Source organism: Poecile atricapillus, chromosome 3, assembly GCF_030490865.1.
Source record: "Poecile atricapillus isolate bPoeAtr1 chromosome 3, bPoeAtr1.hap1, whole genome shotgun sequence".
NCBI classification, from domain to species: Eukaryota; Metazoa; Chordata; class Aves; order Passeriformes; family Paridae; genus Poecile; species Poecile atricapillus.
In genome coordinates this window covers 23608518-23631325 of record NC_081251.1, presented here as the reverse complement: position 1 = coordinate 23631325, position 22808 = coordinate 23608518, and the positions used below count along the sequence as shown (strand labels likewise).

Below are 22808 nucleotides of genomic sequence, written 5' to 3'. Positions count from 1 at the left end.
GTTTCTGTAAAGGACTCTTTTGCCCTAAAACTGTTGCTACAAGTAGTAAATTGCAAATTCAGTTTTCGTAACAAAATTATTTTCTCAGTAAGTTCTATAGTTTTCAGTCCAAAGCATCTTATGCCTGATTACTTCCAGGGAAACCAACAACATCTAATGTAAACTTCTACAAAAGCTGTTGCCTTGTGTGAAGTGACAAGTGATGTCTGACTTGTGAGGAGAGGTATCAAATTTTGCAGGCTATTGTAAATGAAGAGTGATTTTTTTGCTGACAGTAAAAAGCAGCATATTCTTAGACTTATTGCTAAACTTGATTATAAAACATCCAAAGAACATTATGTTTACTTTTAGAAAAAGAACAATCAAATATTTGAAAATGCTACAGCTGTGCAAAAAGAGAAAATAATTTCTACAGTCTTTATATTATACCAAACATAAAAATAAGAGTTAATCTCATTAATAACTCAATGACCTTTAAAAAATATTCAAAACCTAATAATGCATTGCAGTGTTCAGCTAAGTATCGTAACTTCTTAAAAAAATAGTTAAGACTGCAGCTTAGGATTGTAAATTATAAATTTTAGGGTGGTACCTCTGTATAGTTTTTACAACTACTTTTAACAATTTACACTAAGAATATCAAAGCCTCTTAGCTTAATACTTATAGCTGCATATATTTATTGAATGTAAAAGAAACTTGTTAATGTAATTTCTCTTAATCATAATAAAAATCAACTTTAACTGAACCAAGAAAATTGTAACTTTGAATAAAATTCATAGAGACATACTACATTAGAAGAAATTCGCCATAAATAAACTTGAGCAGGAACAGATGTGCTGTGCTGTATTACATATACATCACGTCCTTATAGTACCAAAATTATGTTTGTATCAAAAGTAGCTGGAAAACAACTGAAATAGATTAAAATATAAACCCAAAAGATTAGTTATGATTAAGTAATCCTATTTCATTTTCCAGGCCAATTCTACAGCAATGACCTTTATCAACCCTTGTAGTATTTACAGAATTTTGTTTAGAAATGTAATTTGTTTGTCTTAACAAAAGATGGATTAATGCTTGTCTATCATGGTTCTGGAATTGAGTACAAAGGCATCATATCTACTTTCCTAGATAAAAAGAAAATTGGATAGTGAGTTCATGAACAGGTCCTGCAGTAAATAATTAGGTCACCATTCACTAAAACATTCAGTTTTCATGAAAACAAAGACAAGAGCTTTCCATTCCAAGTCACTGAAAGTTTGCTTCTGACTGGCAATTTTTCAAGCAGTTTTATTTTCAAAGCAACACCAAAAAATTCTTCAGATTTATGTAATTAAAAAAAGTTATGATTTGCAATACTATTCTTAGCTGAAATACTTCAGAATGTGTGTTTCTGTTGAGAAGAAAGAGCTATCTAGAAGTTTTCAACTGTGCAGTTACAAAAGAGTTAGCTCAATGGGTCTGAAAACACCCTATTTGATTAGTTATTATTTAAGGTCTCTCACCTATCCAGCTAGCACAATGAATGATCATATGGTATTTGTACTTGAATAATTCATCTTGAAAGTGTAAATGGAGTGCTATGAAGATTAAATGTCTGATGGTAAATTTGGTAGTTCTCCAGCATCCATCTTTAAAAATAACATTTTAAGTTTTTCTTAGGAAAAAAAACACTACAGCCTAAATTATGTCCACATTACAAATTAAAAGGCAGCGGTAAACAGCTTCTTCAAATGCTGATAAACATCTTCCAAAAGAAACCATCACTGCTTAAAAGTAATACCATGTTTAAAAGGTACTGCAAATTTTTTACAGATTGATTATTTTAATTATCCAATTTGAACTATTTTATCAGTAAAAATACTAATGGTAAGATTGATTACATTTAAAGGATTTAGTTATGTAGCATCAATAAAAGGAAAAGATTATTTTCTTAGATGCAATTTTCCTGACTAATTTTCCACTGAATTCCTCATTCTGGCTAGGTAAGACTTCAGTTTTCTCTTCTCTAGTTAACCAGTTTGGGTAAAAAGATGGCAAAACTATGCCATTGACACAATATGAAATAAGACAATAATGCTATTACATTATATGATTCAATGATTTAACCAGGTGAAGAAATGTTTTTTTTTTTTAAAGTTCAAAGCACTGTTTTATTTCAAACAAACAAACAAACAAACAAACAAATAAATAAATAGAGGGAATACACATTTATGGGCAAAGTTAGACCCAGTCTCTGTGAATGAGATAAGCACAGTTCTAAAAATATTTAAAACAGCAATCTTTCAGATAAGCAGATACTAAAAGATCAAACAAACTTTTGATTTGAAGATCTGAAGTTCGTCTCTAGATCTTTCTCATGTGCCTCTCCTAGTAACTTCAGAATTTTGTCTAAATATCAGCTTAATAATAAAATGAGTGAAAACAGCATCAGGATTTGACCTAATAACATCTACAGCGACAAACTAATACTTGGAACAATTTCATTCAACTTATTGGTACTATATGAGGGATATAGATGATCCCATGAGGACTCTACAAAGTAGACCATAAGACAGGAGGACAACATTTTCAATCAATACTGGTCTGTGAAGAGCACAGGCAAATATTTTCACCATGCCTTTGTTCACAGAAGTGCAAGGCAAAAAATGGGCAATGAAATTCTAGGACAGCACTTGCTGGAATACTAATTATCCAATACTGCCTCATGTACAAAAACAGGAATCTATTTTGTAGTACTTATCTGTATCTATAGCTATCTTAGCAGTTTTTTGAAACTTTTTCTCAAGGAAGAATGCATCTTTCATGTTTGAGCACCCTGTTTTGTAAAAGTAACTTATGACAATTATGCTGTGACTTGTTTAAAGCTCCATACAAAGCTAAGTGTGGGACAGATAATTCAGTGTATTTAACTAATAGATGCAAGGAATCTTATAGTAGGCTGGCATGAGCCTGTGGGGATGTTCTTCTTCAAACCCTCTGCTCAAATATGTTCCTCTTAATGCAGGCAAGGATGCTATTAGTCTTCTTTTGCAAAAAGGCACATTACTGGATGCTAAAGGTGACCAAAGATGCAAAGCCTCTATTTCAAGGGAAATTAATCACCAAGAACTTCTGAAAAACCTGCAGTCTATCACAGCAACATCAGATAACTGCATATATATCATATAGGACAAGCTCCATACTGGTAAGTGCCAGACATCTTGAAAACAAAAAGGCAGCAGTTTATTTTCTGCCCAACAAGTAAATATTAAAGTATTTGTAAGAAAGAAGAAACCAAGAAATTTAGTTATTCAATAACCCTTTTCTGTATAAGATGAAGAGATATTTCCATAAAAATTTCAACATCTATGTTTTATAGCTCTGGAAGCATGAGGAAAGCTGAGAAACTGTCATCTGCAATGTCAGATTGAGTGGTTAATCTTTATTATTACAGTGAGCAGTTGAGATGGTTTAAGCCTGGGCTGACAGATAAGTTCCCCACCCAGTCACTACTATTTCTATTTGACATTTTTTGCCACTTGCAGTGAAATACCCAAGAATTTCCCTTAATTTTTACCAATGCTGAACACAATACATGTTTCAGAACATAACAGAAATATATCAAGACATAAAAAGTTCAATCTGAATCATGTGAGTTAGCTAAAGTCGAGCAGAAATTAATCTGTCCAAAAATAAGGCATGGGACATGAGTTTCTCATCCATGAGATCAGTCCTTGGACCTTCCTAAAATATATAATGGGGTACAATACAGGAATACTTTGGTTAAAGTAAGCACTGAAAAACTGTAACAAACTAACAGATCTTCACAAAGACAAATTTCATCTAACTGAACTAACTCTAAGTAAGCCTGAATAAGTTAAAATGGGCATTATTGCGTGTAGCATGGGCACAAACATGGTTTGTATTTCATCTATACAAAATAAATTTAATTTATTGTTTAGTAAAGTTAAAAAGCATTTCTTACCCATTCATAAGAAACAATCCAACAGCCACGAGCAATTCCCAGCATAACATTCAAGGTACGACGAGGACTCCCAGCAATTACATGACTTGTTGTTTCACATACTTCATTTGAGAACAAAAAGTCTCCAAGTTTATTCACAATCTGAATTACTGTATCTTGCTTCCTAAAAAGAAGAAAAGGTAAAAAATCCCATGCAATATTGAATAGAGGAAGGCAGAATTATAAAAGCATATACACACAAAACAAATTAAATCAAATTCACCTCATTTCTTTCCCCACTAAACATTTTTTATCCTTTTCTCACTAAGCCTCCTACCCACTTGCTAGCCCTAAATTCATTAGCCTCTTCAGAGTCCTAACAGACCCTTTTACATTATCACAAAATCACATCTACTTGCACATCAAAGCCCTTTAGCCCCTCACATCTATCTTGTCTTTTTAAATAAAAGCTTTTGAGAGCACAATTATCTATTAAGTTGCTTGTGTACAATGCCCAACACAACAGAGCCTAAATCTTGGTTTCTTTTGTAGTACTATAAAAGTTATTACCAAGAAACGTAAATATTTAGACACAGCACATTTAACAGTTTTTCATTAGGAAACACCAGATTTTCAGCATCTGAATAATGCTGTATCTAAATCTAGAGAGAAGTCATAAAGTTCTATCTGGCTTTCTACCTACACATCTATGCCAATGTTTCAATTAAAAATTCACTTATCTTTAAATACAATTATAATGAAATATATAAAATTAGATCTAAAGTCCAGAATGGCCATCCATAACTGGAATTCTAATTTTGAATTTCTAATTTGAGCTCTCTACAAAGTTACACAGGAGCAAATAAATATATAATTATGAAAAAAGTAAGATCCTGGTATCACTAGAGAAAAGTTGTTGCATGATAATAATTTACTACTTTTATTAATGATTACTTTACAATTATAAATGATCCTTAAATATCTGTAAATGAAAGCAAAATTCTGGTGGCCTCTCTGCTCTCCACACTAACTTGGAAATGTCCATGCAACACAAGGCACAATCTTGAACAAAGGCACACCTATCACAGTGGTGATCCTTTAAGGCAGAACTTGTGAGTTAATCACACACACAATGCAAGTGCATTCAGAGCATCTCCAGAAGCCTCTGGGGTTGCTTTGTTCTCACTACATTTAACTCCACAGAAAGGAAGTCTGTTAAAAATCCCAAAATACCACAGTAATTAAAACAAACACTACTTAGCAGAATCCAGATGAAACTGCAAAAAAAATTCTTACAAAAATTGGAGCAATCTATTTTTCAAGAAGTTTATAACAAAAAAAATAAATAGTGAAAGCAGTGCAGCAAATTAATCTCATAATAAAATCAAAAAGTGATATTGTATGTTGAGATACTTAAAAAAAATCCTCTGACTAACCCTCTCTCCAGTATGAATTCTGGCCTTGGCTATATAGCTTTGGTTGTTACTAGAATTCTTAGTATTCCCTTTTCATTTTATGAGCTTTAGCTTGATGTAGCCTACAAGTGAATGTTTTTGCAACATTGCAACCCATACAGACTGGCCTTGCCCAGACTGCATATGATCCATGCTTTACGTGAACCTTTTCTAAGTTCTTCCTGTGTCTATACAAAATTCCTTACAAGAAGAAGAAAAAATTCTGTTGTACAAGCCTTGAATCGAAGACATCTTACAAACTGCAGAGGAAACTTAGCAGTTTATACTTGAGATAGCTGCAAAAATTGGTGGATGAAAATTTACAGCAAAATTTCACTGAATTTTTAAATCAGAAAATTAGCTGTGTGGCTGTGAATCAGTGAGAAGCATCTAATATCATGGCAAAACCCGGTGCCATGAAACCATTGAATTCATGCACCTTAAAATGTAAAGTCTACTGAACCACTTTTGAGGCTATAGCTACTGGGTAGTAGAATTGGATTTTGACCACTGGGTTGTGTTTTGGAGGAATATTTTCCATTCTTTAGTTGTTTAAGAAGCAGTCCTTTTCCCTTCACCCATTTACATGCAGATGAATGCCTACAATTGCAGTCAGCCAAAAGCAGTCTTGATGGTAAGGTTCTGAAGAAAAGCAATCGTTATCCCCAGACAATTTAATTTAATGAAACAGTAATTGGGTAGTGGGGAAGTCAATATATAAGAACATGAAAGAAACAATATATTAATGACCTCTTTAAAAAAAAAAATAAATCCCCAGCTCAGCCAGTATTTGTTCTCCTGTTTCAGGCAGACCACAGCCTCTGTTTTCCCCTTCTATCTGCACTGTATTGATGATCTTTACCTCCTCCACAGTGATTCTGCATTGTGCATGACTTTTATAGTTCTGGTGTTACTAGCATCCAGTCACATCAAATAGAAGAACAATATTAATTCTATTTAATGTTTCTGACATATGTAAGTACACTTGTTAACAGCTATTGAAAACCTTTTACAAAAACTTCTGAAAGCATAGCCACTAAGTGCTGTTTCTGAGTATATATTGCCATGTAACTGTCAACATTTAGCTACATCTAACCTGAAACAGATTTTTGGGTAGTATAAATATCTGGACTTTTGAAAAAGAATTCGAAAACTGTAAGCAAGTGTAGTATAAAATATGGAATCGTGTTTTTGTTGGATGTTCCTTATGCTTTAAGACTTTTAAGAGAATGATAAGAGCATGCCAGAAAATTATTAACTCTCCCCCAAAATATGCAGTGGCAGCTGCTTCTAATGTTTTGAAACTAAGTCACTAAAAAGCCTACAACTGATATTTATTCTGCAACTATTCATATGAAATAAAACATTTTAAATTGATGTATCAGATTATGACTTTTTAAATAGAAATAATTAAAATGTATGGCGAAAAGGCTGTGCTGGGCTGAACCATTTACTACCTACAACTACTGTTTACATTTCCTTCAGAAAAATTCAAAACTTGCTTTAGATTTTACTTTTATTGCTCTGAAGCCCTGTTGAAGTCACCTATGGATCTACTTCAGTCTCCACCACAGCAATAAAAACATACATATACAGTGCAAGTAACAACTACATATACATGTATGAACAAGTTTATAGCTAGAATACAAAATGAAATAAAGTGCAGAACCCAAAGTTAAATTTTACTTTCTGTAGGCATAAAAAAATATCAACATTCAAATTTAAATGGTGGACTGACTAAATAGTCAAAATGGTTAATACTTACTCAGAAGACATACTTGTCATAACCAGTGTCCTTGTTGGCTAGAGACATGAAAGAAACAAGAAAACATCAAAAATCTGGGAAAAAAAATTTGAAAAAAACCCCTTAAATTAGAAAATGTTATGTTAAAAAGTGCAAACTACTTCACAACCATAGTATCAGCTGGGGAAGAAGCTGTACTAATTAACACATATACTAGAAAGACTAAACTTTGATGACATGGAAGGAAGGAAAACCCTTTAATCATGTTTTATGTCACAGTAAATGATATAGAAGACAGGAATGTAGCTATTTTAAGAAAAAACAAAATGCAAAGGATTTACAGCCTGAGATGCCACAGAAATAAAAACAGTACTGGTCTACTGACTTTTCATCAGATGGAAAGGAAAAGGCAGCTTACCCACAACAAAGAAAACCTATAATTTAAAATTCCAGTTTCTTCCAAAAGAAAGGTAGAAACTGGCTGGGACACATCAGAAACAAGAAATATAATTTTAATTATTTTGTTTTTATTTTGATAGTGTATTTTTGGGGGTTCTTGGCACATTTTCAGTATTTTATGTCAAGGTTAAATAAACATTCTTTCATTCTTCAGTATTTTCTACTGAATAAAAGTTGTGCAAGTAATATCACACACAGGGTATACTCAAAGAACACAGCAAGACTCAAATCAGCTATTCTGAGACACCTTAAAAAGCACCCCTCCCTTCTGCAATACTCCCCATAGCTTACGTGAGAAGCAAGAATGTTTGTCCCATATGGACTTCAAATAAGCTTGGGAAGAATTATTATTACAGAGGTCAGAAGAGGAGGAAGTTCATCACCATTGACCATGAAAGCCTCCAGTATGCACAAAGGTAGGAGAGAACATGAATTTTAGCAGTATCAGAGAAATATATAACTACATAGAACATGGTCTGTGTCAAAAAACATACATAAGAAGAGATTTTGATCATCTTAGCTAAGAATTACTTGTAGCTACATAAACACACACAAATATATATATACACAAACATTTTAATTCTGTAGAAAAAGCAGACTGACTGAATTTTATACAATGATTTCAAAAAAACTACTTCTAATTTTCAAAACCAGTATATGAATTTAAATTATTATTATTATTTTATTATATATAATATTTATTTATTTAATTAATTTTTATATTTATTTATTAATTATAAATATTATTATTATTTCTCCATATAGCTACTGCTCCATATGAAATACTAACTTCCACTTCTGCCACCAATCATATTACCACAACCACAAGTGGCAAGTTCCCAAAGTCTCTATTAAAATTCAGTTTCTTTTGAGTAATGCACTGAGTTAAGAGTACAAAAATATTTTGAACTGGGAGCACAGGCAAAAAAAAATATTCCAGGGCAACTTGTTTTACCCAGTAATGAATCAAAGAACAGAAGAGAGAAATCTGATGCAATTCCTTCTGACCTCTGTTATCAGTACAGAACAGTTCTCTATCCAAGTAATTTTTCATATTTAAGGAAAGAGTTGGAATTACCTGTGTAGATTATTAGACTAATAGAATGTAGACTAATAATGTGCACCATGACTGTTCATTATATGAACACTCTTTGCATAAATAGAACACAATTTAGATACCATTGACAAATTAAAGATAACACAAGTAGTAGTCATTTCAACATATATATGGTAATTTCATTCTGTGGTTGTGTACATTTAAAAAACACAAAATCCAGATACTATTTAAATCTTAAGTAACATAATGCAGCATATTTAATAATTTTTAAAATTCATGATAAACATGCACTCAGAACACACTATGTAAGCTCTACAATACTTCAAACTGACTATGTAGACACTGTGAAAATATAAACCCAAATAACAATAAAACAGAACAAAACTTCAAAAGAAAAAAGGATAAAACTTTTGCATTGAAATATTTGAAAGAAATTCGATGCAGTATTGTTGGAAATTTTGTTGCCAGCAATACTTACTGATGATGTCTTACTCTACTGCTAGCATGACAGCTGAAAAGAATATACACTTATCTTGATCAAATTTACTTCTATTCTTAGCCAAAAGAATTTCTACTGCATTACTTCCAACTCCAAACAAGAAGTCACATTTAATTGCTCTTGGAAGTTCCAACTAAATTCTACACTGGAGTTTTGCATGTAAAAGATTTGAGCAAAAATAATGACATGCAACAATATACATCAAATATATCTATCATAACATGAATATATTACTATCAACTTACATACATTCAAAATTTGAGAATAAGTACTCAAAGACTTCTAGTAACACACTGAGTAAGGGTTCTTGTGGCAAAAGGACTGCACATTACTGCACAGGTTAGGTCAGATGATTAAAATCAGATGTGAAGCCACATTATTATGAGTATATGCCTCATACTGTCTTAATACACATTGCAGGATCTCCATAAATTCATGAGCATTAAAGGATTCTGGGATGGAGCAGCCTAGGAAGGCAAAAGATAGGGCTTAAAAACAAGGTTTTGGTTTGCTCTGTCTAGTCTTTCTGGGTGGAAAAACTCATCTATACCAAATGTGTATGTTTCAGCATAGTCATGATACTCTCCTAGACTACCTGAAGCCAGGCCTCATTGCCATCACACTCAAGCTCCTTGGCTAAAAGTCTGGAGTTAAATCCACACAGAACAATTACACTAGGTTCTTGAGAGTAGTATTAGCTCTAAAGTAGATCCTGATGGGTCAGTTCAGAAAAACATCCTTTCTTGCAATTTTTTTATAAACGTTATTAAAGTATTACTAATCACACTACTATTTTTGCCAAACTTGAGTTAAAAAGAAGCAATACTATAAACCAAGGCCAGTGCAGCTTGAGATCCTGCAGCTGCTTCTTCAGCTTCAGAGCAGAAATTTTAGCAGTTCCTTAATACCTTGCCTACAGGTAAGTAAAAATACTGGATCCACACAAATCAGGAAATCTACAGCCAGTCCTGACCTTACCCTGCAAGGTCAGCTTTTGAATTGTAGCTTTTATGCTACAACAGATCATGTACATGATGCAGTGAGTATTCTGAACAAATGTCTTGTCAGTGTACTTAGAAATGGTTCAAAGACTCAAGAATGCAGAAGGGTACACACAAAATGTAAAAATGGGAAATAAATTTAATTTCTTCCAAGCTATTATTTCATTTGCATTCAGAACTGCATATTTTTGCAAGTTAAAGGTCATTTGCTAAGCAGACAATATTTTGTTTTATTGCTTCAGTAAGACAAGCAGCTCTCTTTAATTAGTTACCAAGTGGAAAACTTAGCCAAACTATGTTCTAATTTTCAGTTCTACATTTTTCAAGTTAATTACTTTCTCCCCCACCCCCTACTATGCAATTTTTCTTCTGTGCTTTTTTGTGTCTGTTTTATTTTACATGTTACTTTTATTGAAAAAAAAAAAGTTAGCATTTTCTTTTCTGACCAGCAAAAAGACATCTGGTGAGCATCATTATGAGTTCTAATGCATGTTTTTAGCAGGATTATTATTAATAAAACACTGGAAAAGGTGGTATTAAGTTAACTGTCCCTTTTATTTACCATTAATCTCTCAGTCCTGAAAAGTTGTATACCCATACTCTGAATCAGAGCACACACTTCTTTCTGAATTATTTTTGAGGTCTGCAATACAGACTTCATTATAAATGACCGCTTCAGCTTTCCATTATATATTTCTTAGAAGCATAGCTGCATTAAGTATTTCTTTAGTGTCTGCCAACAACAAGGTTTTTCAAAGTCATCTGAAATATAGAATTCATTTCAGTAGCTAGAAGGAAACAGTATTTGTAAATCTCCCCAGCGTGTAAAAGTGATACCTCCTATATGTTAACTGATCTACACCACAAAAGAGGTATCCAACCTCAAGATGTATTCTTTCTCTCGTCTAAATTTGAGCTGGTGTTTCTTGGAGATGAAGAAGAAAAAAACTGGAAGAAAAAAGCCCTGTTTTGTACAAGCTGCTTTTCAAGAAGGCGAACTCAAACTTTGCTTCGTTAAGCATGTCATGAGTTCATTTTTGTAAGTGACAAATGAATGAAAATGAGATCATAAAATGTTTTTCCAGATTAGTTCTCACGAATAAAGTGTATTCATGCAAATAATTAATTTTATAGGAATAGGTTTAAATTTGTCATTGATTAAATTCCAGCCTATCTATATTAGATCTTATTTTGTCTTTGTATCAAGAACCCAGGTCTCAAATATTTTTCAAGAAATTATTTCAAGTAATGTACTTTTAAATTGTGTATTACTTAGTCACAGTGGTCCTCTTGTGCCTTAGAGCTGACTGAAGTTCCAAAAGAAATAAGCCTTAGAGTAGTCTCAAACTCAGATACAAGTTTTAGTGGAGTGAAAAAAGATCTTCAGCTTCAGGACTCAACAAGATACCCTAGGTGGTTTGGCCAATATACAAGGGATAAAGAACTTTTGGAGGGTGGGAGGCAGGTAGGAAAAAAACAGTGCATGTATGAGCAAAGAAAGTTTAAGGGAGAGTATATTATACTATCTGTTTTATAATCTTCAAATCCCTTTCTTCTCTGGCTATTGTATGTCCATTATATGCTTTTGTAATTGGTTTAGTACCCTTATACTCAATTTTGATCTTTACAACTGCATTTCAGAAGTAATAATCTTCAGTCTTATAGATTATTACCTAGATAGCATAGGAATATTAATCAGGTTAATTTCACTCTGCTTGTATTTAAGAAGCATCTTAGGTTGCAATGCAAGATGTAACCAGGACCATCCGTTAAAACCAGGTGTGGCAGTGTTCTTTATCTGTTCCAGGACCCATCCTCCCTCCAGGGGGATCTCTTCTGTTAATGGGGCACTGAGTCTCACTGCATGACTGATAAAATTACATCACCCCACTGGGAGATGCTCCACCCAGGGGGAGGAGCCAAGCATTCCAACCTGGATATAATTTGAGACTTAGAACACCACAGTCAGACTTCTTCCACTAGATTCCCAAAAAACCCCAGACTGTTCTATACCACCACAACCTTCAAAAGAAAACGACACCTTTCCACAAAATCACTGCTTCAACAAAACCACGTCTGCCACTCCAAGAAAACTGTGGCCACCACTTAATCAAGCTGTTACCAACACCTTGACCGAGAGGGTGTCAAGTTGTATTCTGATTCTGTCAGTATTTTTTCTACTACTGAATTTTATTTTAATTTTCCTATTAAGTTGTTACATACTAGTAACAAACTGTTATTCTCAAAGATATGGGAGTAACAAACTCCCATATCTTTGCCTGAAAGCTCCTAATTTCAAAATTACAATAACTCAGAATGAGGAGGCTTACATTTTCCATTTCAAGAGAGGCTCCTGCCTTCCTTAGCAAACACCCATCTTTTCAAATCAAGACAAGAAGACTGCAATGAGGACCCAAAACTTTACGGCTGTTTTTAGAAATAATTTGTAAGTCGTATTACATTAATTTTTTCAAGTAATTGTGGCTCATAGCTGAAAATTATTGGTCATTTTAATGAATGAATTACTATTCAGTATTTTTAAACAGCAATTATTCAAAGCTGTAATTTACTTTCTGGCTGGCCTTTCTCTTATCAGTCCTTTGATACTGATATTTTTCAAGTTTCCTCTGGCTACAAAAGTGAATTTCAACTGTAATTTCCTCACCAAACATATACCTCTGCTTTGGTCCTAGAAAGATGTGAAAAAATGAGCCTATCCTAACCAAATCCAGTACTGCCATGTGGGAAGATGAAAAAATAAACTAGTCTGTTAGAAGACAGAAAAATTAGATTATGTGTCAGGTGCCTGTGCATAATTTTTCCTTCACTGCCAAATACAAGAAAATAATGAGAAATCCTGTAATTGAAGACATAGGAACCCCTAGAACTTCTGTTGCAAGATAAAAGAGACAGAATAGCTTCGGACTTTTCAGGCTAGCAGTGTCAGAGTTCACAACTTTCTGACATTTTCAGTTTTCCACATGCAACCAATCATAGCTAACAACTATATTTAAGAAAAATAAAAAATTCCAACCATAGGGATGCAAAACTGTAGCAAGAGATAGATTTCCCAGCATTCTGCAACTCTGAAGGACAGGTTTACCTATCATTAGCAAAATGAGAGGGATTTTTTTTTTTTTATTAGGATAGACAAAAATTAAGGGGAGAGGAAGTGCTCTTTCCCAATCATTTGACTGAAAGCAAAAAACTTCCCCGTCAATCAGCATGACATTATTATTATAATTCCTACAAGCACAGGCAGTAGCGATTCTCATTACAATGGGAAGCCCGAGGCTTTCCAACAGGTACAATTAGGGATTGACTCCCTGGTCAGCGTCACTCAGGAAAAGCAGAAGTCCAGTTCTTAACTGTATCTTACAGTTAAGGAAATTAGGAAAATTTCATGTCTTTACCTAATTATGAGAAACCTTTTTGTGAGGAAATCACAAAACCATAGAATATCCTTAGTTGTAATGCACCCACAAGGATCATCAAAGTCCAACTCCTGGCCCTGCACAGGATACCCTAAGAGTCACACTTGACCCTAAGAGTCACACACACTGTGTGCCTGAGTGTTTGAACACTTCTTGAACTCTGTCAGGCTTGGTCAGGCTGTGACCAGTGCCCTGGGGAGCCTGTTCCAGCACCTGACCATCCTCTGGGTGAAGAACCTTTTTCTAGTAACAGAAAGAGACATCAGGGTTACCAGTGAGACAGAAAAGAACCTCAAGATGTGGAATGCTAAGGGGAGGAGAAGGCTACTTTATAGTTTAGATTCTAACATGATTAGATTCTAAGATGAAAGCTTAGGTGAAGGAAGGGTACTTGTTCACCCCCAAAAAGTCACAAGGCAGAAAAAAGAAGAACCGGGGCTATCATGGGGTAACACTATGTTACAGAGAAAACCCGTAGAGGCAAGCAGAAACATTTTAAAGACAACACTAAGGTACCAATTAATTCTGTCATTAGTGCCAAATAATGTCCAACATATACTCACCTTCCCAAATGATCTGTGAAAAAGTCATGTACAGTTAACTTTTTTTTTCTGAAATTTTATGCTATATGAACTTCCTCCTAACCCCAGCCTCACCAAGATTAAGAGAACTAATTTGTACTCTTCTACAAGTAATTCCAACAAAAAATAAAGTATGATATAAATGAATATGTTTCATCTGTTCAAACAAAAAAATTGATTATGCTTTCATAATGATACAGTGAAGTGAAGAATACTTCCAGACAGCTGACTTATGACCAACTGAAAGCACTTCACGAAGTTTCAGGTGAGTTACCCTATGGCCTTTCTTTGAGATTAAAAAAAAGAAGCCACAAGGGTAATGGGCAACAGTAGAGTAGCTTCAGTGAAATTAATTGCTTGATATTTAAGACCTCATCAACATTCAATTTTTGGTCATGTTGGTTTCAACCCTTCATGAAAGGTTCATTAGAAATTAATGTTTGCCTCAGCTACTTCACTGGAGCCATCAGTGGCTCATTAACTTTACTCACAATGGGTCACTGGGCAGAACTGAGGCACAGAGACACATTTCCATTGTGCAGGCTGTAGGTATAGAACCATTTTAAGAGGGAAAGAACAATTTTGCATGACCCCAACTGTTACATGGTGGGTTTGCACAATTGTTAGCAGCGTGAGGTTAATTTGGATAGCTGAAGTCTTCTGGAGACTGCTGGAGACTAGTGGAATTTGAGATGAAGATGTCTGCAACCCAAAAGACTCAACCCAGGATTTATGTTGACTTTGTGTTAAGATACAAGACTTTAAACTTAAGTAAATACTTTGATGACAAGATTTTAACCCACTTGTAGTAATCAATAATATGACTTAAAATTTTATAGCCTTCTAGACTATATGATAAACAATTGAACAGTATTTACTTCATGTTTTAAAGTGCAACAGCAATATTAGGAAGGGCATAATAATAATTTTTTTTAAAACCCACCCAGACATTTTTTAGCATCCCTAAGGATTATGAATTAATCATACTTGCAGACAACTCTTTGAAACACAAAAGGTTTTTGTAGTGCATTTGTCACATGATGCAAGATTTTTTCCTATTTGACTGACTGCATATTTTTATTTCTGTTCCACACAGATGTTTGTAAGCTAATAATTCAATTCTACAAAGATCACACCATTAATCTATCAAATGTTTAATTTCAATAAAGAAAAGGATGGAGATATTTGTCAAATTATTGAATCTTAATGAAGACGCGTCAAATGCTGATGGAAAGGAGCTTAGGAAGTCTTTTGTTCAGACTGATTTTCAACTATTTTCAAGACCTGCAAGACGATAATTTAGAAAGGAGACCAATTAACAAAAGGATTTCCAGCCTGTAGAGTCATGCCAGATACCAACAGGTTTATGTAAGGTGTCCATTTTTCCAAAAGCTGCATTAAGAAAAAAAAAAAAAAAAATAGGATCTAAGCAGCAGTTTTCCTCCTGATAGTTGCTGATTCCAAGGGGGAAAACAAGTTTCAGTTTTACGGTTATTCTCCGCCAAGGCAACTGCAGTCCAATGGATTATGTGGTTTTCTGGCATGATGGTTGTGAGCACAGTGCACCTCAAAACAGGAAAAGAACAACATACATACGTACGTTCAGCAATGAGGCATGCTTCAAGCATGGACTCTATGATCTGACTTCTTGCACGATGTTTCTGTACTGTTCTCCTTGTGCTCTGAGCCAGAAAGCTGCATTTGCTTTTTGCACCTAAGCCTTCCTTCCACCATTAAATCCAAGAGTGCCACAGACTTTTATTTAAAAGGATGGAGATGACATAGATGTATTTTAAATAACTTGAGATTCCCGGATGTTATTCTTGGTGCTTATCCTTATCTACCATTCACTGTAGATAGATCTTGAGCAATTTCCTACTTGCCTAAAAGTAGTAATAAAAAATACGTACTGAATTTACGTAAAGCCACATAAACAGTCTCTTACCAAAAGTCACCAAACCTACCAATCTTCTGGGGAAAAAAAAAAGAAACTGTGAAGTGGGGTTTTTTTTTCCTGAATTCTATGAAGACAAAAAAAAAAAAAAAATCAAAACTCTCTACCTACTTAAGCCTTTATGCCCTTTTTTAGAAGAGAGTGAAGAGAAATTTAGTGACAATTTTATATAAAAAATTTGGACAATGCAGTTCCTGGATCTTTACTATCATGCCTCCTAAGATGACAAGCTACAGTCAACCACCTCAGGTTTCACTTTCACAGTACATTTCCAGTGTTCCAAACAGCCACACATACAAGAGTGTGAACACCAGCTGGAAGTGTCCCTGGAATAACAGGAAACAGCTTGAGCTGAGAGGAGCATGTGCCTTTTGCCCTAGAAAGGTACTGATTTTAAAAGACACTTTTTTAAAATTAAGAAGTACACCACAGCACTTCAGTAGGTAGTCCCAAATAGCTAATATGAAGCCTGTCATAAAGAGAATGAGTTCTAGGGACCCAAGGTCATAAGTCAATCCATTAGGTTCATCTACAGGAGATAATCCTGTCAGGAATGGTAGCACCCCAAAGGGGTGATAACAAAGCTGTTGACATTAGGACATGGCCCAAAACATGCAATGTTAGGTAAAACAGCTAAAGGTATGGCTTCTGTCTTGGAAGCCCTCCACTTGATGTGGGAGAATTGTGGGGGACAAATTCACTAGCTGGTGAAAGTCCGGAACCAGAACTGCCTTGCAAAGTTTGAGTGAAAGTAGTCATGGGATCAATCATACAGAAGTATTTTTAAAACTGTCCCAAACCAGTGGACTCATAGACATCCTTCACAGTGCTATCCTCTGACCACCCCCATTACATCAAACATTTTCCCCAAACCATGGGATAGGTAGTTCCAATTTTTTCTTTGTTAACTGCAACAGAGCTTGCATGCTTCCACCTTGTCTAATTCACTGTCCTATTCATTTGTGTCTCAAAGTCAGTAACATTTCAAGTATCAGTTTTTCAAATATGCACCTATTGAAATCAAAACTGGAAGGAAAACATAAAATGATGTTGTCCCCTAAACTAATACAATTTAGGAAAGTCTATGAATGCACATATAAAATACAGTCATAAAGTTACTTTCCTGAATGTCTGGGAAGATGCTTCATGTTTTATAGTTACAGATTTTTCAGGATATTAAAATTTGTTTTGCCATGAAAAAAGTAATTTTAAAAAGGATTGTGATAACAGGATCTAACAATGCCTTGCTTCACATTATTTCTTCCACAGCATGAGTTTAGATCGCTTGTAAAAATCTCCTCTCAAAGAATCTCTTAAGATCAGTATTCATGTACCTTCACCAAAATCCAAGAGCTAAAGAAATACAAGCCAAGATTAATCTGTTTAAAACAAAACTGAAGGAATTTCAGTTAAGTCCACACTGTCATCTTTGTAAAAATGTGTTTTGAATCATCCCTCATGATGCTTAACTGTTTTTTTCACACGATTAGAGAGTTTCTTCTTTTCGCTCAGAAAACAGTATTTTAAACTTTTTTTAACCTTACAATTTATTCGAATTGCATTTCTAGTGCTGTGAGACTCTTAGATGCTTTTAAAGACATCCATCACCTCTCATATCCTTCTAAAACTATAAAACAAATTTTTATTTGGATAAAAATGGCAGTTAACTGATTAATAACAATGTACCTCTGATCTTTTTAAAGTACAAAGTATTTAATTTGCGACATGCAACAGACACTGTGATAAATGTAAACTTTTTTGTGACAATAAGCAATGAAATGAGAACTCAACAGTTCACCACTACTATAAATAACTTGTTTGAATACATTTTTGGCTTTAAGATGAATTTTACTTATTTCACTTTGTCCCCCCTATGCAAAACAACAAAGATCTATGTATTCAATTTCATGGACTAATTGAGAAACACATCATAATGCATGAAGGATTTACTTTATCCCTGCAACCCAGTGTCATCAACTTAGATTTCTAGACCAGGGAAGCCACCTGCTGACATTCACAAGCATTAATCAAGAGCATTTATCTTTACCAACTCTGTCTCAAAACTAAGAGTCAATTTTATAAATCTGTCTGGATTCACTGCCTTTGAACACACCAAAAGTCCTGGTTTCGGGGTGGTGGTGATGTTTTTTTAAATCCAAAAATAATTTTTTTCTGAAGCCATTAAAGATTCTTGAAAATCTTACTTATCTTCCCCAAACATGTATGCAGCTGTCATTATAAACTGTTCTGTCTTCCCCGCTTTTGTTTGTTGATAGTTGTGGGCAGCTAGGGCCCGGCGCTCGCAAGATATCGGGATGTAATGGAAAGATAGTCACCCCCCTCCTCCATAGCGTATGGTAATGACCCCCGTAATTAGCCAATAGCACCTAGCTGTGATGAAAGCAGATGGGAGTGACACTGTGAACCTCGGTTATAAAGTGTCAACCTCTTCACCAATAAACGCCATTTTTGCCATCCATCACATTGGTGTTGTGTGCAAATGGACCGAGTGACCTGGGGGCGTCACCATGCCATTCCTGAACCAGGTGCTCTGCCTCACTGAAGGCAGCAGATAGTACAATTTTACATATATTTGGTTAGACATCTTCTATATTAACAGTACATTAAGCATGCCTTTATATAGAGTATAGATAAAGAAACTATTAGTGCTTTAATCTAAAATTGTGATATACAAGTATCTGAACAAAGTGATTCTTAGTTTTGACTTCATCTAAAACAAAACACAAGAAACTCAACCTGCATGAGTTTTTGAAGAAAACAAAAGCATCAATAGCACAGCAGAGAAATACAGAACCTATGATTTGATTTCTATTAAAGAAACCACAAATGAAAAATTGAAAGAAACAGAATTAAATAATGTTAACACTTAGACCTAGTCATGTTTCCTAAAGATGTTTGTTCATGGCTTTTTTAATATTCACCATCATATCATGAACTCCAAAGGCCTACTGACATGCGTTCACTGTACTGAATGAGTTAGAATTGTAGTGTTTACTGTAGCACAGTTGTAACTAAAATACAATAATTATCTGGGAATTACATTCTGCAAGCATCTAAAATATTTTTAAGGGGCATTATATTTCAAAACCTTTTTCTATAAAAAAGATAGCTTCAATTTACATAGCTGTCTCTTGTTTTGGGAAGCAAAGTAATGAATTTAAGAGATCACACAACAGATTCCTAGCAATATGGTCTGTCTGAATAGTCACAGTCACATTTGTGCAAATACATACATCAAAGCATCTAGGAAATAGGATTTCTTAGGCAGTTGCATTTTTACCATAGAATTTATTTTATGATTTAAATAAATATGATTTCTTCATAATACTATAATCCAATCAAATTATATTTTTAAAAATATTTGTGCCATTTCTCTCCCAGTTTTTTCTTTAGGCAAAAGAAAACTAACTAACATTTTCTAACTTAAACATTGCAACTTTTTGCTAACTATTGGCAATGTAAACGTTAAGCCATAGCCACTGCTAAAAAAAGTATTAAATAAAAATGGTCTAAAATGTTTGGTTGCTTTTATAAAGCTTCAAGAACATGTTTTGATTGGTATAAGAGAGGTTTTGCAACATAATTATTTACAAAAATTTACATAGTCTGATTTTGTTTAAAATAATATTCTCTTAAAATTTAAACTTTTCAGTGCAGGAGTCTCATTGCCAAACATAGCATCTGGTTAATCACATAGCACCTTTTTGTGAAGATTTTCTCCTTTTTACTTTTCAGGCAAAATTGTCTCCATATCAATCTGCACAGTCAAGCTGACAATGAAAACCTTTAAAGTAAGCTTTAAAAAGCATTAATGACATGAATGAAATTATGCACTGCTATTTTATAGCTATTTGAGTGAAATGGTATTAACACCAAGCTGAAATGGGTGGATAAAAGAAGCAATCTCAAAACACTGAATAGGAATTTTCTCTAGCACCTACTTAGCCTTGTTACTGTTAAACACTTCACAGAGCATGCTTTACAAGCAGACACCATGTAGAACCTTTTAAAGATACCTCTGACTGCACGGCCAGATCTGAAAAAAGGGAGCAATAAAATAGAATTTCGTATTTCTTTTTGTTTCTCTTCAGTATACAATAATTATGTTGGGATTAAAAGAGAAATTAGTCAAAATTACCATTTATGTATAATGGTCTTGTTGAGTAATTTTACTGGAGAAGGAATCAGTACCAACAACCCTGACAAATCTCCAAGAACACTTTCTCCAAATAGCCTTAGAAAGAGCCATTGAGTGTGGTTATGGATTTACATGCAGCAGCTTTAGTCAGATTTCTGTGCCAGGAAATGAAACTATTCTGGAGAGATACTTTAGCCTAAAGAGTACACTGTCTTATATGCTTCTATACTTCTAGAGTGATTTACACATTCTAGTTATTAATTTTATATGTAATATGTTTAGGAAAATAAAGGGAATAAATATTTAAAAAAAGTAAAATGTAGTAAGATGAAGACAAGTTAAATAATCATTTTAATCCAGAGATCACTGGGCCATGAAGATTAATATCCAATCTTCAGGATGTTTATAATGCTGAACAACTTAGTAACTGCACCTGCACAAAACCTTTACATAAAAGTCTCAAAATCTGTGATCAGTCTCTTTTAAACTCCACCAGTATCTACGAATGAAACACCTAGCTTACTTCATATAGTTAACAACAGCAGGCATCCTTTAGTGCTTTAGGACTTTCCAATCTCAAAAGAACACAGCACTCATTTCAATTGTGAATTGCTACTTATTGATTATAAGAACTAATATTTATTTTCCTGACCAGTTTTATATTTACTTAAAAGACTTTTACAAAGGAAAACACTTTAAAAAAGATTCAGTGCTGACTCAATCCTCTCTCCCCTTTTTACAGCTAAATTGAGCTCAAATACTAAATTAATAAATTTATCAGAACCTAAAAGAAAATTTTGCATAAATCCTTATTCTGCAGAAACATCCATTGGCAATGATCCAGTATAAAACAAATTAAAAAAACCTGCTGCATTTAGGAACTCCTCTAAAAGGGACAGGCATCTTTTCAGGTACCTTCAGTGGCTTTTCAGCTATTTTCAGTTTGAGCCGGCTTGCCAACCTCCTTTATGATGTCAGCTTGGCATGAACTCAGCCAGCACAAGTTACCAGAGAGCTCAGTTTTATTGGTATACACCAAGACCATGAACATAATATTTCAAGAAAAGTGAGATTCAGGAAAGTTTTAAAATTGATACTGCAAAAGACAATTTACTTTAATTTTTGTATATACAAAGGGACTCAATGATCCTCCACTGAAGAGCTTAACAAAGCAAATGTTCAGTTAAACTGACCTTTTGGAGTCTTCCAGCTTTTCTTAAGTCCCCAGTGTGCTTATTCTTTTGTTCATCAAAGATTTTGCAAGAGCTGCAAGTAACATGACACTCTGACACTTCATTTTCACCACCTAGAAACCAAATTAAGAAACTTAAAATGAAAAATTCAATCCTATGAAACTGGACTGCAACCTATTATTTTATAATAGCACAGCGCTATGTACCCTTAAGACACTTCTTAATAATTTGTACCAGTTATTTTCTCACTGTATTTTAGTTAGGGAAAAAAGGAACGACACTCAAGCATCTGACTTCATCTTTGAATATCTATTCTTATTAAAAACCCCAGTTGTAAAACTCTCCATTTCCTATATTTTGAAAACCATGTATTAACTACAAGTAGAGAATATGCTAAATTGCTTTCTAATTATTATAAAATGTGCAATTTTTCTGCAGAGGTATTTGGGTATGAAGCTTCAGTGGCTAGACCTTCACATCAACACTTTTGGCACACACGTTATCTAAAATGATATGAAGGTCTGAAAGCTGTTTTCAAACACTTTGCATGCAAATCTAGCAAACTGTTAGCAGGCAAGGATTCTGTGCACATAAAGGCATTTTCAGACCATCAATAAGAATGCACTCTGTCAAAAAGCAGTACTTTTCAGTATGTATTTTATGAATTAATACTACTTAATTCTTCAACTGTCAGGATGACTTTCCTAAGAACTAAACTCCTAAATAATTTGAAAAAATAGCTTACCTGCCTAAGATGAAAAATTTTGATCTTTTAAATAATTAAGCTTTAATTACTCTAAATATAGGGAGAGAATTTTTCCCAAATGCCACTCAATAGTCTATTTTAGAGCACTTACTCATTTTTCACTTCAAAGAAATGGATGAGATCAATTAAAGAAAGTTTAATTAGTGATTAAAGTGGCCTAAATTTAGCTCCTGTTAACAATGTTTCTTTGATTATTTTTTGGAAAATACTGAAGGGTACTATCCCCCTATTTAGAATGCATATATAACTAAGAATCATTTGTTTTTCCTCTGTCAGCTACTTAAACTCTTAATCCTTGAGGTGACAGATCATCAAATTACAATCCATTATGATTACTCATTTAAAAATTATAATCTTTAAACTAGTCAAAATTTATTGCAGTAATTTTTGTGTAATAAATGTAAACCTGGTTCTCAGGTACAATTGTTGATTTAAATTCAATATTTAGGTATATAGTGTCATGCAATAAAGACGTAACTAATAGCTATGTTAATTTTATTTAGTATTGCACGGAGGCCCACAATTTTCAATCACTGAGGAAGACTGATGGCAAGTAGGAG

General features: G+C 33.9%; 1 protein-coding gene across 1 annotated transcript in view; it reads right to left on the bottom strand.

The window, feature by feature from the left end:
- The window catches only part of MCPH1 (microcephalin 1), a 126241-nt gene that overhangs the window by 82763 nt on the left and 20670 nt on the right, over positions 1-22808 (bottom strand). The window contains exons 9-11 of the mRNA XM_058835526.1: positions 21483-21595; positions 7167-7204; positions 3969-4131 (exon numbers count right to left, since the gene is read on the bottom strand). Coding sequence (XP_058691509.1) covers positions 3969-4131; positions 7167-7204; positions 21483-21595 — 314 coding nt within the window. The remainder of the gene's footprint in view (positions 1-3968; positions 4132-7166; positions 7205-21482; positions 21596-22808) is intronic.